Source organism: Osmerus mordax, chromosome 6, assembly GCF_038355195.1.
Source record: "Osmerus mordax isolate fOsmMor3 chromosome 6, fOsmMor3.pri, whole genome shotgun sequence".
In the NCBI taxonomy this organism is placed as follows: Eukaryota; Metazoa; Chordata; class Actinopteri; order Osmeriformes; family Osmeridae; genus Osmerus; species Osmerus mordax.
Window position 1 is genome coordinate 8,004,760 of NC_090055.1, and position 15,520 is coordinate 8,020,279.

General features: G+C 51.7%; 1 protein-coding gene across 1 annotated transcript in view; it reads right to left on the bottom strand.

Moving 5' to 3' along the window:
* Positions 1–1,504: 1,504 nt before the first annotated feature.
* zfpm2a (zinc finger protein, FOG family member 2a) overlaps positions 1,505–15,520 on the bottom strand; it is a 78,115-nt gene continuing 64,099 nt past the window's right edge. Inside the window, exons 6-8 of the mRNA XM_067237412.1 lie at positions 5,458–5,664; positions 4,493–4,717; positions 1,505–4,062 (exon numbers count right to left, since the gene is read on the bottom strand). Coding sequence (XP_067093513.1) covers positions 1,505–4,062; positions 4,493–4,717; positions 5,458–5,664 — 2,990 coding nt within the window. The remainder of the gene's footprint in view (positions 4,063–4,492; positions 4,718–5,457; positions 5,665–15,520) is intronic.

Sequence of the window (15,520 nt, forward strand, 5' to 3'; positions counted from 1 at the left end):
CCACTGTGCGGTCTGTGATGCTAAACAAGTCTCAGAGAGCCTCATTAGCTTACACTACATGGACAAACATTTCTTTTTTTCTATTGAAAGAATCTTTACCTACTATCAGAGGAAAGTGTTATGTGACATGGAGTTCTGTATAAGTCTACAGTCTTGTTTTGAGGTTCTGTTCAGGGTAGGTTTTCTACTGGAGAATACTTGATCCGTTCTTGTAAATACTGGACACAACTGTTTAAATGGTTACTTTGATTTTATACTTCATTACAAGTGCAGATATTTAACAGTTGTGCCTTACAGCCAAATAGACATTTTTGTTTTTCTACCTCTATGCTGTCTTGTGGTTTGATCTCTGCAGATCCACAACTGTATACTGTATCAGTGTTCCTTTTACATAAACATGGCTGTTTGAGAGAAAGAAAGACCAAACGTCGTAAAGTTATCCTGAGGATTTAAGTTTAATTATGACACCACATCAAAATAAAAATTTCCAACAGATCTGGAATTGTATTCCATCCATATACATGCATAGCAACAACGTTTTTTAAGAAACATTTTTTCTCCCATAATCAGGACACTGGAATGATCATTGTACAGTATCAGTAACCCCAGGCGACAGCCCACCTATCCTGTTCGTCAGCAATAAATTTAATTATTGTACAATTTCATTTTTTTCAACAGGGTTACAAATATTATATGCACAGTTCCCCACTCATACATAATACTGCTTTCAGTAACGTGTCCCTCATTTACAAAGTATTGCATCGAGAGCAAATTTTTCCAAAAAAGGGAGAGATCGAAGTGTGTCAGCAAAACAGAAATACGAGTACTATACAAGAATGCTGCCATCCCGATGAGAACATCCACGTGTTGAGTTTAAGAAAAGAGACGGAGACAAACAGCCACGTACGGATGCAAAGCCATGTGTGTATGCCCTAATGTGAGACGCAGCCCAGACGCTCCCTCAGGACCTCAGGGGGGGGTTGTGGGGCCGTGAGGACAGGCTGCAGGTGACATTGCGGCATATACAAGAACTGGTACAGCAAAAAAGGAATACACAAGTGCCTCAGTAGCTATTTTTGTGTCTAAAATGCATCTCATTTTGTCTTCTGTCTACTGTTTCATTGAGCCTACATTACAGTGTAAACAATATGTGTGCTACACGAGAATGACTATACAATAACATTACAAACAACTCTGATATAAATTTCATTTTGAATTTTAAATTAAGATCACTACTTCTATTAATACTGATTGTAAAATAAATAAGTGTGAAAGTGGCACCAATATTACTCTTGATTCATTTTTTTCCTGTTTTCTTTTTTACCAATGATTTTGCATTAAAGTCTGAAACGAAGAAGGATGAAGCTTCTCTTGATTGTCCACAAGCAGCATCAACAACTGCGAGTTGCACTAACCCCAGACACAACAGAGTACCCAAACAGTGAGGAAAGAAAGGAGGAGGAAGAGGAGAAGAAAGGGAAGGACAGGAAAGCGACGAAATCCTTCATTTCACGTGCTCAGCGGCATGTGACGAACAGTAAAACTTCTTGTGGGTGATAAAGTTTGACAGGTTGTTGAACTGGATGTCGCACAGGCGGCAGTACTTCCCACTTCCTGTCCCCGGGGACGAGCCGTTCACCCCTTTGGTTGCCGCGGGAACGGCCTCCTCGGTCGGGGACTTGGAGGCGGGCGACACGTTCTCGTTGGAGTCGCCGGGGTTCTCCGCGGCGCCCCACGGCGGCGAGGGGTGGCCGTCGGGCTGCAGGGGGGTGTGGCTCCGGTTCTGGTTCTCCTGCTGGGGTGGGGCAGTGCCTGAGCGTTCCTCTGGTTTATGCCCCCCGTTCATGATCACCATCCCCCGGTTCTTGGGCAGCAGCGGAAGGGGCTCCTTGCCGGGGTGGGGGATTCCATTGGCGGTGGCCGGGGGCGGGTCTCTCCCCAGCTCCGCCCCTCCACCGCCGTTGGTGGTGGGCGGGTCCTGCTCGCTGCTCGACTCCCCCTGCAGCACCAGCCCTCCGGCTCCCACGTAGTCTGTGGGCTTGATGCCGAAGTACGGCGAGATCTGCTCTGCGCCTTTCGCCTTCTTGATGGCGCCGGGGTAGAGGCAGTGGGGCATGAAGGGGTTCTTGTTGTCATCTTTAGCCTGGAGGAGCTGGGCCTCGCTGAAGGGTTTGAGTCCAGGGGTGGGGCCCAGGTGTGGGGGGAACAGCCCCCCGTTCTGCCCCAGCAGCTTCCCGCCGCCGTTCTTCTCCCCCTTCCCGGGGCTCTTCTCGTAGAGGTCGTCCAGGCTGTTGCCCTCGCTCTTCACCTCCGGGAACATGGCCGACACCTCCGGGCCTCCGAGCTCGCCGCCGTGAGGGGCCGTGGCGGCCGCGGTCCCGGGGCAAAAGTTCTGTTTATGCGCGAGGTAGTTCTCCACCTTGTTAAAACTGATCTTGCACACCGTACATTCGTGATAGTCCAACAGTCTTTTAGGAGAGCTACATGTCTTGTCGGGGACAGGCGAGCACTTTTTGCTGAGGTCGATGGGGGCGTCCATCTCCTGCTGGTCCAAGGTGGAATTGCATTTGGGGGCCATGATGGGCTTGGTGACGGTGAGAGAGGCCTCCAGGTGTTTGGGCACCATGCCTGGGAAGATGTCACAGCGGGGGTGAAAGCGCTCCGCCAAGCTCTCCGCCGCCTCGTGGGAGGTGCAGGGGTTCCCCAGGGGAGGCCCCCCCACCCCCAGGTACCCGGGCTGGCCCATGAGGGGTCTCTGGTGGTCCTGCTCGGGGAGACACATCTCGTACATCTTCCTGCGCTTGCGCGTCCTCATGGTCCTCTGCATGGAGGGAACCTTGTTGGCCGACATGCGTTTCATGGGGGGGTCGTGGCGCGTGGCGCAGTAGTACTGCTTGTGCACCATGAAGGTCTCGTGGCGGCTGAAGGTGATGTTGCAGGCCTCGCACGTCGTCTTGTTGGGGTCGTTGTCGTTCTCCACCAGGGTGGGGCCGCCGGGGCTCTTCACCTCTCCCGGCTTCCCGTTCAGCCTCTCCTCCGGCCCCGGAGGGTTTGTCCCCTTCTTCCCCGGCCCCGCCGGCTCCTTGTCGGGCCCCTTGGCCCCGGCGTTGATCATCTCCAGGACGCTGGAGTTGAGGCTGGCCGACTGCATCAGGTGGTTGTCGGCTTCGGTGGGGTGGCAGCCGGGCAGCAGGCTGACGGAGCTGTGACCGCTGTTGGGGCTCACCGCCTCGGGCGCCTTGTCCGCCAGGCTGGAGAAGTCCGGCGACTTGGCCATGTGCTGCCAGCGGCTGTTGCAGTAGTGCTTTTTGTGGACCAGGTAGTTGTCCAGGTTGTTGAAAGTGATATTGCATTCGAAGCAGGTGGCTCCTTTGGGCATGAGCGGGCTGTAGATGACCGGCGGGTAGCTGCTGCCTCCGTGGCGTAGCCTCCGGTGGACCAGCTCCGACATCTTCGCCAGGATCTCCGAGGCCTGGGGCACCACGGAGATGTCCTGGGAGAAGGCAAACTGGGACAGGAAGGGGCCCATGGGGAACGTGGGGCCCATGTTGTGCTGGACGGGGGAGGAGGCCAGCCGGGGGCTGGAGGGCTCCGACTTGATCCGGGTGTAGGAGAAGCTGGCCTTGCTGCCCGGGTGGTCCCCCTTCTGGGCCGTCAGCATGGGGGGCTTCTTCTCGCCTTTCTCCCCCTCTCCCTCGCCGGCGCCCGCCTCCTTGCCCAGGGTGACCTTGGGACTCCCCAGGAGGAGGTCCTTCCTGGCGCTCAGCTCGGCGCCCGCCGCGGCCCGGACCTGCTGCAGGCCGTCCTCCAGACCCCCCCGGGGGGACAGCTCGGTGCCGTCCGCCTCCCTGTGAAGCTTCCCTCCGTGGCCGTGTAAGTCCTGGTGCTGCAGCAGCTCCCTGTGGCTCTGGAAGCCGATATGGCAGTGATTGCATCTGAAGGCCGCCTGTGACAGATGAGACAGGATGTGGTGCTGGAATGTTATGAGAGAATCCGCCGTGTAGTTACAGATTGTGCATTTCAAGCTGGTGCCAGGAGGGAGGCTCTCTTCCATTTTGACACCTGCGAGGGAGATAAAAGAGAAAACGGGTGAGAATCCAGCCTCGCACTCTCTCCCTCTTCCGCTCTCTCTCTCTCTGCAGTCATGTTCGCTGCCGACGCCCATCGCGCCACGCTCGCTCCTTCCCGGTGATTTTTATTCATCGATTGATTTTCCTTCTGAGAGGCGAACTGTCAACTGACTAACCCTGGGCGTCACTTTATTTCAGTGACTTGTTTACAGTGTCAGTGTTTTCCTCAGAAGTTTTGTGAAACTGTAGCAGTGGTGGTTTGACGATATACTTGAGTGACGAAGTGTAGCCCTGTCTGGGAGTGCTGGTGCGTTGCAGGCAACAAGGAAGCCCTCTACATGTAATGGGGGGTGAGGGGAGGGGGGAGAGTTACTGAAGCTAAGCTAAGCTAATGAGCTAAAGGCGCCAGTGTCTCCACTCACCGCTGTGTGTGCTCAAGTGCATCTCCAGGGCCCGGGCTCCGGAGAAGCTCTTGTTGCACTGTGGGAAGGGGCAGAGGTGGGGGGTCTGGTGGGGGCTGCTGTCGTTGTCCTCCGTGGGGGTCTCTGGCTCCCTCTGCCTGCCGCTGCAGTAGTACATGAGGTGGGCCTGCAGGTTCCTCTCGCTCCGGTACCAGATCCCACACGCCTTGCAGGGGAAGATGTCCTCTGGAGGGGCGAGCACACACACACACACACACACACACACACACACACACACACACAGGGAGAGAGAGAGGTAAGGTGTGATGCCGGGCACACGGGTATATAGAAACGCGACTACGACGACACACGAGCTCGCAAACTCATTGGCCGGATGTCGAAGTCCGGCAGTCCGGCTATCAAACACACACACAAAGCTTGCGTGAAAACGAGAAAATCCTCCCATATCCCTGTAAGTCTCCACCACTGCGCTGCTGCCCTTTCTCAAGGGCAAACTAGAACACGGGCCCATCTGCTTGCTGAAGCCTCTCTGTCAGGCTGAACTCCGATAGCCCTTATTAAGTAAACAAACACACTTATTTGCATGAGGCTTGTATTTTTGCAATTAACAGGTTCGCCTGAGCCTGGGAGTGTTTGTGTGAACCCTAACTGAAGGTCAGCCCTCTTATCTCAGCCACAGAGACTCATCTGGGATAATCTACGCCTGCTGGAGACACGCCTCCCGGTGAAACAGGTGACTGCAGCCCGGTCGTACCGAGGACATGTGTGTGTGTGAGTGTGTGTGTTCAAGTGAGTGTGTGTGTGTGTGTTAAAGTGAGTGTGAGTGAGCCAGTAGGTCTGTGGTTGTGTACAGTATGTGAATGTGTCAATGCCCGTGCCTGAGGTAAGTGTGTGAACTGGAGTGAGTTTATATCCTTGGTGTGTGTTTTTGTGTGTGTGTGTGTTGGTGAACGTGTCCCACTTACTGTTGACGATGGCGGTGGGCAGGATGGAGGCCATGGCGGCCTGCTGGGGGAGGAGCTGGATGGAGTCCAGCAGCCTGGCCGGGTACATGCCCTCGCTTAGGGACATGTGGTTCACCGCCTGCAGACGAGAGTCAAAGTCCACCGCAAACGCCACCAGCTCCTCACCCTCCATGATGTTCTTGGTGGTGGTGCACCAGAGCTGGCCACCTGGATAGGGAGGGGGGGAGGGAGGGAGGGAGAGATGGAGCCAGACGAGTAAATCAAATGGCAAATGGTACTTCATGTAACGCGCAACATAAAGTACTCGGGGACTCAAACCTCCAAGTAAAGTAAGACCAGACATTCACACACACACACACACAGGAGTGTAGTGTGGCGGAACCTCGAAGCACAGCGAGGCAAGTCTTCTCCCTTTATTACATTGTTGTGTTTCGGGATTAAACGTTCCTCTGAAATCTTCTGAACATATTCATTAAGTCAGAGCAGGGACGAGAGGAGGGGGAAGCAGGGAGGGAGGGAAGGTGGTGGTGGGGGGGGGGACGGGGGACGAGAAGGTTTTAGCTTAGATAATATTTATCTCAGCACATGACAGGCTGTGCAGCAGCTCTTCCTCTCCCATTGAAGAGATTAAAGTTTTTAATATGACTATTTACAAAAATCTGGCAGCGGCGATAACAACAACCTATGATACGCTCCCTCTAAATGGCAGAATTAGGACATTGTTTCAGAGAAAAGCTGGACAATTAATTAAAGCATGCTGTTAGCTTTCAAAGATGTGCAAACATTGCCGACAGAGCGTCAGGATGAGAGAGGAGCAGAGATTGGGGTGCCAGCTGTTCCAGAACAGAGAGCCAGAGGAAGAGCAGAGTGAAGGCAGGTGGAGGGGCCGCAGGACCGTAGACCCGGAGGAACACGTTACTAATGTTTACACAGAACCTATATACGACTCTCCCATGCACCTGGGCAGTCGTTCAGTGAGTCAAATCTCCAGGGCCCGTGCTCCAAAGAAGCTCTTGTCGCAATAAGTCAAATGAAGTGGTAGACACGAGCGATTTATGCCGCGATGATGAAATGTTTCCCAAGGTCCCGGCGTGAATGTTTCCTGTCTCAAACACCTCCCACATAACATCTCTCATCCGGCTTGAGCAAGGGTGCGGATACTCCCTTTAAGGGTGATCAGACCTTGTGTCTCAGCACTGGGAATTAAGCAAGTTTCTAACTGGCATCTGGCAGTAATCAAACATCTTAAATTCCAGTGCTTTTAAGGTCGAGATGGTGTGTTTAGTTGTGTGCAAATGTCAGTTATGGGGTGTGCGTGGGTTCGAGAGAGTGCAAATATGTCTGTTAGTGTGCGTGCGTGCGTGTGTGCGTGCACACGGGTGTGTGTGCGAGCGCTGCTTTAGAGAGCAGGCCCTATCTACGGGCCGATCTGGCGCGACGAGCGCGGACACCTCTGTGGGTGCAGACACACTGCACAGCTCTGGAGAGGCCCCCTTTTCAATTTGGATCTCTTTATTCAAATAACAAAACCGCTCCTCGCCGTCCGCCCGTTACCGTCAAGGTGCGACGCGGGCCCCCGCCGGCGACAATGGAGCGAGCCGGATCGTGGGGGCGTGCGGCGCCCGAAAACTTTCTGCTCCGTAAGCGATCCCCCCCCGCGCGCAGACGCTCTCCCCCGCGGAGGTGGGGGAGCGACGGGGGAGACCCTGGGAGCTGATACGGACTCTCCGTCTGTCTCAGATCACTGCCTCCTCACAGGCCTTCATGGCAGATAGGCCGCGTCGGCGCGCCTCCCCCTCAGGCTAATGAATCCCACGCTGAGATAGACTTCAGGAGAGCGGCTTGGTCTCGGCGCGGGGCTGAATGCGCTGCCGGACGGGAACACGTCGACGAGCTTCGCCGCTCGACGATCGCTCGTCGCATTTCGCTGTATGTTTTGGTGTGAGGTACAGTGCTGGAGTACAATGAGGGCTTGTCACATTGTCACGAAGCACCTAGACTGACTAGACGATACTTCGCTGGCTGCAGCGGAGACAAGCTGCCGACTACATGACAACATGCTGATGCAGCCGGGATGGGATTCAAACCTGAGAAACACAAGGCCCGGTCAGAATTGCTGAGCTAAAGCTAGAGATGTTAGTCTAGGAAGACTCCAAATACTGTCTGTCTAAGAGTCAACCCGCTACGCTAAAAAGAGGGAATGCAAATCAAATCGGGTCGTGATTCGAACCCACGACATGAGATACTCACTGACTGGGGTCGTTAGTGAGAGACAGAGAGCACGGTTGAAGACCCAGTGAGGTGAGACGGTGTCTGAGACTCTCAGGTGCAGTGCTGTAGTGTTGACTGAGGGACTGTTTCCAAGCTCCTGGCTAATTAGCTGCAACTTTACAGTTCTGATGTGGGTGCTGACAGATAGCTTATTCAGCCCAGTGGCTCCTGGTCAGGTGGGCAAAGACAATGGGGAGGGGGGGGGCGGCGGGGGGGGGGGGAGTCTCAGAAGACCTCGGTGACCCCAGATTGGACCTTTCATCGTTCTTCTTCCGGGTCACGGGGTTAGGGTACCCCTGGGCGCCTTCCTCCCGCTCTGCCCCCCCCGCGGGCAGGTGTGATGGGCATGCGGCGCGCCTCACAGGGAGGCGGGGTCAAGTGGCGGTGCCAGAGAGCATGCTCACAAAGTCTCAAACTGGGGGAAAGGTCTGAGAAGTGGTGCTTGTGTGATTTGCACTTGTTTGCCGGTTAGCTGTCCGCTACAGCTGCCTTTGTGCAGTGGCCAATGCAGTTGGAATGAGGGCCATTGTCTCATTCCTCCTGCAGAGCACCTGATAAAAGAATAAAGAACTATGACATATTCTAAAAACAATGGGGGAATTAAGCGGAGACAATAGGCCAGCTGCTTCATTAAAACAATCAAAAAACGGCATCCTGTACGTAGTCCAGATAATTAAAAACCACTGCTTTCTGTGGTCTCTCAGTACAATATTCACCATCACAGAGCAGCCCAGAGACTGAGGCTCCGCTGGCTGCATGCCCTCCAACCCCCCACCGCCCCCCCCCCCCCCCCGCCCCCTCTTTCTCCCTTTGATAAATGGTTCATTGAACATGCAGTTAAAGATGAACATATGAAGGAATTCAAGAAACAAAATTAGGCGAGCCCTGGTTATAGTGAAGTACTTCACTAATCAAACAGGATGAATCGTATGGGAAATAAGGCAGCTTGTATGTCCCCCCCCCCCCCCCCCCCCCCCCCCCCTCCACTCCTCGCCAAGCCCCGAGAGATTTCAAAGTCAGGCATCAGAGGCCATTTTTAATTTCCCGGCTTTACATGTCTTTAGGAGCACGTGGGTGTGTGTACAATACAGTATCTGTAGACGCGTGGTGGGCGACGGAGGACCAGATACTTGAGCTGGAATGAAACACTTCCTGGTCCGTCCCATCCTCCCAGTGCCACCGGGCTCCGTATCTTAATGAAAGCACAAACAAATCTCTCCTTCCTCGCGTGGGGCCTGCGAGACAACAAAGCTAAACCAATAACAGAAGGCCCGGTATAATTAAACTGGCCCGAAGACAGGTATTCAAACGCTGGTGTGTGTAAACATCACAGCTCTTTAATAGTTTGCGGTGAAATGCGTAGTTAAGCACATCAGCTCTTCCTCTCTTGCCATCTGTCGAAACCAAAGTAGCGCTGCGGAAGTCTTTACCATGCTGGAGACCTTCCCGTTCCACTGCAGCTATGCTCCACATGGAAGGGGTGGCTGTTTAGTTTTGGCAACACGCACGGGTCACACCTACAACTGAAGGTGCAAAACTACAAAACCTATGACTCCAGTTGATTCTCTGCTTTAGAGAAATCATCTAATTGGTTGCACGCGGGTGCTGACTGACTGGTTTCCCTGACTGACTGGTTCCACCCCCCCCCCCCCCCCCCCCACCCCCGCAAATATTTCCCGGTCCTGATTACGTGAGTCCTGAAAGGTCTACTTTCTGTCCACGGGCAGCCTGCTAACTACTGGGCTTAATTGTAAAGCAGGGCCGTCGTAGCCACGGGCTACTGAGAGGTTTCTAATTAAAGACCTCTCCTCTTGTCTCCAGATCAGCCTCAGCCCCTCGCCCCGCCCCAGCCTCATGGCACATACGAATAGCAAGTAGGTCCTGCCGATGAGCATGGATGCCTGGGCTCTATCTGGGACCGCTGGCCCCTCTGAACCACGGCGTGGGCCCCCCTGCACTCAGCCAGCGCTCTGACAACGTCCCCAGCAGCAACAAGAGACAGTAAATACAATTCTACTATTCACTGCGGTGTTCTATTCGATTCTATTCCCTTTCTACTCCGCCACACTCAACAGCGGGCTATCCTTGTACAGGAGACTCATCCGCTTGCGAGAAAACGAGCAAGTCTGAATGAATCCCTCTTCACAAGTAATGGTCATTATTTCGACGCTGTCTGAATCAGCGGGTGAACTGGGAGCTTTCAGAAGAGCTCATCGACACAACCAAGAACAAGCAGAGGCACCACTGAGGAGGACTGAAGGACAATATGGACACCGATGGCTTCCAACACTTCTCAGTCAAACGAAGTCGATGAAAATGACATCGCTGTCAATTAGGGGCTTGTGATTAAACAGTGCCTTTCAGGTGCTTAGACGCAGAAGCTAAACGTGTGTGTTTGTGTGTCCCATATCTAATCGACCAAACATGTAGAACTATCATATTTCCCCTTGCTCCATAGGGATTGACTAGCATTCACACCATCCCGCCTATGCACGTGTTTCACCACTAAGAGGCACTCTTCTCATGCTAGAGCTCAGCCTCACCAGCACACCAGAGGAAGTCTCATCTTATACCGAGGCAGAGGCTCTTCAAATACAGTGCCATTGCAAGACAGACAGACACACAGACAGACTGGCAGGCTGCCAAGCAGGTAGGCTGGCAAACAGGCATAAAGACAGACAGACAGGCAGGCAGGCTGGCAACCAGGGAGTCAGACATGCAGGCAGGTAGGCTTCTATTTCTTTTTTGATATTAATGCTGTTTAGCACGTATTTCTATACAGTCATCTATATTGTTTTTTGTCAGTAACACTGCTGCTATACCTCATACATACACTATGTACACAATAATACCCAGCCAAGTGATTTTTCTAACAGAACAAAAGCATATTGTCAGAGACAGAGTGAAGGATTTCTTCTGCTACTGATGGGACGTGACAGGGTGGTTTTATGAAGCATTGTTAGGTAAATATGTGTTCACGGAAGCTAGCTTCCTCTGACACCAAGCACACACTCACAAGTCACCGACACTACAGTGCAGTCCGGGCTAATTTTAGCACCAAGTGTTTAGCAGACGATAGCCAGCACTAGAGCTCCTGCATGGCCTTGAGCTAACGGCACCAGGGTCACAATCCACAAATTAGAAAGGGTCTCCCAGGAGAGCCATACACACTCTCTCTACTGTATACATTCTCTGGTAACAAAGACGTTACACGACCACGATACAAGACACAGAACAGTCCCATTCTACTGTCAAGATGTCTGACTTTGGAGAAATTCAATATTTTAATTTGAACATTTCCTGTTACTTGCAATGATCTGATTGAGAAATGATTTGACACTGTGTGAAAATAGGACGGTTCCTTTCATAATTAGAACATTTTTTTTCAGCGGCTACTCCCAGGAGAGTGTAGAAGATTTTTTCTCTGCAGTTAGAATTATATTGCCAAGTGTCGGTCTGTCTGTTTGGCTACAGTCTTGAATGAGAGAGATAAATGTGAATGGAAATGTCTTGTTTTATAGGTCTATTAGAAGTGTAAAATTGGAAAAGAAGTTGAACATGAAATATATTTGTTTACGATTGACAATTAATGTGGAAAATCACATGAACAAACACACAAGAGCACACAAGAGCAGCGATAAGCAACAAAAATTGAACTACCAATTTGCGCAACACAAAAAAATGTAGATGAAGATTATTGGGTCAACTAAATCATTTTTTAGGAAAATGTAAAAGCTAAATGTGAACATGTTTGATTTCTCATGCTTTTTGGGGGGACTAAATATGTGCTTCTTTATTTTCAAGCACTGTCGGTGGCAAATCCCTGAGACAACACTAAAAAGGCGTTCACCCTCATTAACTCAAACAGCAAAATCCCTTCATGTGAAGAGAGAAGTCAAGTAGCTTCACAGAACTCTCCTCTGAAAAGGTTTGTATACAGGTCTCCACTGGATGTCTGTCACAATGTCTGCTGGGCTTTAGGAACTGGTTGTGGCTCGACAGCCTGGTTGTCGGAGTGTGTTTCTCTGATCTGCCTCGTTGTAGTGCTTGGTTGGGGGTGGGGGTGAGGTTTTGTGGGTGGCCTGGTTTTGGTGGCTTGTTCATGGGGGTGGGTGGGGGGGTGGGGGGGGGGGGGGGGGGTTTACCAGGCTCTTTTGCAGGTTTCCTGCTCAGCCTGGTCTCAGCCTGGTCTCAGCTAGTGGACATGTGTTTACTGAGGGCTCCTGCTGAGGGAACATGCTGGTTCTGCCCATCCTGACCAGCCCTGCTAATGGGAGCACGAGGCCCCTGTGACAGCCCTTTGCCGGGGCCCCAGCCCCCCCAGCCCAGAGCCCCAGCCCCCACCCCCAGCACAGAGCCAGCCCAGCCCCCCCAGCCCCCCCCAGCCCCCCCCCCCCCAGCCCAGAGCCCCAGCTGCAGCCCAATGGCCCACGTCCCCCCTTCCCACCATGCCTCTGTGGGAGCAGGTGAACGGCGGCACTCCAACGGGAGGGTTCCTGGGAGAGCGAGAGCGCCTGACTGGCTCCTCCAACGTGGCTCCGTGTCTGTGTGCGCCACATGGGCTTGCTGGCCGTGGTGGCGTGGATGCTGGCCATAGCAAGTCCTAGCCAATCCTAGGCAGCCATGGCCAGCCCTAGCCTAATGCAATTGCATGTCTATGTTTATAAAATGTGAGTCTCTCCTCGTTGGGAAGGTTTGTTTGTACCTCCTGGCGTATGGTGGTTTATTCATTTTTTGGGGTCAGAAGGATGCCATTTTGGTATGGCACATCATGGTTCTAGGTGAGAACGGAATGTAAAGAATTGAAATGTTTCCAGAAACCTCCTGACAGCTGCATTTTTTTTTTTTTTACGTTTTACATTACTCTGTAAAAATGATGACCACATTAACTGTAGACTACACAGAGGGAAAACAACTCCGAACACACACACACACACACACAGACATAGGCACGTACACACAAACAAACACACACAAACTTGAGCAAACCAACCAATGCTGAATCCTAGCAACATGCCCCGTGTCCCTGCACCCCTGTAATTCTACATATTGCTTAAAGTATGTGCTAATTAAATTTCCGGTCGCTTTTGCAGGGAGAAATAAACACTCTGCAGCTCAAAGGCCTATTGCGTTTGTCACATTGTGTCTCGATGGCTGCGCTCCGGGCCCGGCCACTGCCCTTGCTCGTTGCCATTCTGTCGTCCTGGCAAGCCCCCCTCTGCCCCAGGTATCACCGCCTGGCCATCTGGAGGCGACATCTGTCTCTCCATTGATCACAAGGGTTTAGCACTTGATCAAACAGACTGCGACAGGAAATTGCTCTTTTCCCCACAGAAAAAAAGGCCAATGGCTTGCGTGAGGGTAATAGAGTGGAACTGAGATGCAGAGAGCGGAGCGGCGGGCAGGGGACGGCCACAGAAGCGACGGCGGCATCAGCCGTGGTGCGGCGCGGCGGAGGAGGAAGCGGCGGGAGGGGACTGCGCGGCGCTGGCCAGAGAGTGGCGCACGCTCATCGCACTTTCTCGCACACTCTCGTGCCAGTTTGAGCGCGCTCGGAACAATGTCTCTGCCCGTACCGGTGGCGCTGCTATTCCTCGACACCTCCATGGGCTCAAGAGATCCCCAGCCCCGACCATAACGGACGACAACACGATGGCTACTCATTTCTGCTCGTTTAATAAGGGCCTCACTGTAGGGAACTGTGTAAGGGTAATAATCTGGGTGATTTCTTTGTGTGTGGTTGTATTAAATGTGTGTAGGTGTGTGCGTGTGTGTGTGCGTGTAGGATAAGTCTAAGACGAAAAGCCATTGGTTCAGATAATGAGTGTCTAGTGAACCTGCAAGCTGCGGCACTTTGAAGCTGTACACAGGTAAATGTATATGTTTTAATAAACGGTAGAGGAATTTTGGGTAGAGAACCATAACTTCAGCAGATGAGTAGGCAATTATCTACCATAGTTATACTTCAGCATTTAAAAGTCCCAATGTAACAACATATCTACTTATCGGCTTGATTACCTTTTTTTATGTGAGAATTTATTTTGAATTTTACAGTAATTTAAAAACGTTTAAAACTGCACATAAGAAGGACACGGGTTGGAAAAGCCAGTACCAGTTCAACAGTATTTAAAGTAAATACTTTAATACGACCGCAAATCTAGTGTACTGTAGTATTCCCCAGCTGCTCTCAGCCCCAGTGGAGTGTACTGCAGCAGCAAGGCGAGCCTGAGGTCTCCTGCTTGTCTCTCTGTCTGGGCTGCAGTCCTCCTCAGCACCGCAGCTCTCTCCCTGCCCCGGCACGCTTTCAGGGCACTGCCCTCTAACATCATGTTTAGCAAGTATGGACACATTTGATACTGAAGGTGACATTTATTTCAATATTGTGGAAAATATCTAATTGTTCGTGTGGAGAGAGAGATATGTTTACCCTTGCCTACAGTGCTCTGGTTTGTCCTTTGGAATATAATGCAAATTTGGATGAAGCAACTAATTCGACCCCCCCCCCCCCCCCCCCCCCACCACCACCACCACCACCATCCTCCCCCGACGCCAGAATTCTGATTAATCGTGTGACCGCCCCTCGTTTTGCATTTTACACAATCTCACGCCGCCACAGCGAGATGTGTGTGTGAGGTGTTTCCGCCACTTTTGGCAAGCTGAAAATCTGCGTAGCCCAAGGAAGAACAAGTCGAAAGTATGAGGGGAGGGGAGGGGGGGGGGGAATATGACCAGGGGACGTGATAAAAAATTATCAGCCAGTGTGTTTTCTGTTTGGTTTTAATCTACATTTAATTAAATTCTTATCTGCTGTGTGCTTATGGCTGCATTTGAATGGTGATGCTGCATTCATTATGAATGGTAAAATTGAACTCAGTACATTGTGTGTGGCCCAACAGAGGAACAACACTCTTATTGCGGTGCGTGCACAGGCACCCACAGACATGCAGAGAAAATAAGTCAATTAAGATCGGTCTGTAAATTACTGGCGTATCAACACAAGGGGAGAGAGCAGGCACCATAATGGAATCTGACAGCAGAGAACACTCAGATGCTTTTAATATACATCCCTTTTGATACAGCCAATTGTATTAGGCTATTTATGGAATCCACAGTCCAAGGCTAGATTTACTGGTCTGTCATGATCATTCTTAATCAGTGGGGCGAAAAGAAAGTTCAGACCACAGAGACAGAGGTCAAATGCCCCGTAATGCAGATATATGGACCTATCTACAGTAATACTGTGCGAATGGCACAGACTGATCTCTGATTTCCACAGTAAGATTTTCGAAATTTGTATTTATTCAATTTTGTTCATGGTAAAGGAGTCATCTTCAGTCAGCGGTGACAACATGGATTCCTTGGACCTACGAGGTGTGCTCAATGGTTAAATCTGACTCAAAAACGAGAATAAAAAAAACGGAAAAAAAGGAAGAGAAAAGAAAGAGAATTGGAATGTCCTGTATTGTAATGCTATTGACAAAAGACAAAGCTTATAACGCACAGCGGCCCCTCATGGGCTAAGACAATATCCCAGCGGCTGCATCCCCGGAAACTGCCGGCACAGAACCCTGAGCCGCCACTACAAAGTTGGTCCCGACCAAATCCTTAAATCTTCCCCTGTTTGCTTATTCAGCGGAGTGTGTGTGTGTGTGTGTGGTGGTGGTGGGGGGGGGGGAGCACCCCGCTGCCTGTCCATGTTTACAGAGCCCTTCTCCTCTCTGGGCCTTGCTCATCCACAGGACTGACACACGCTGGCGGCATGATTAGGGTACGCCTTGGTATGGTGGGGGTG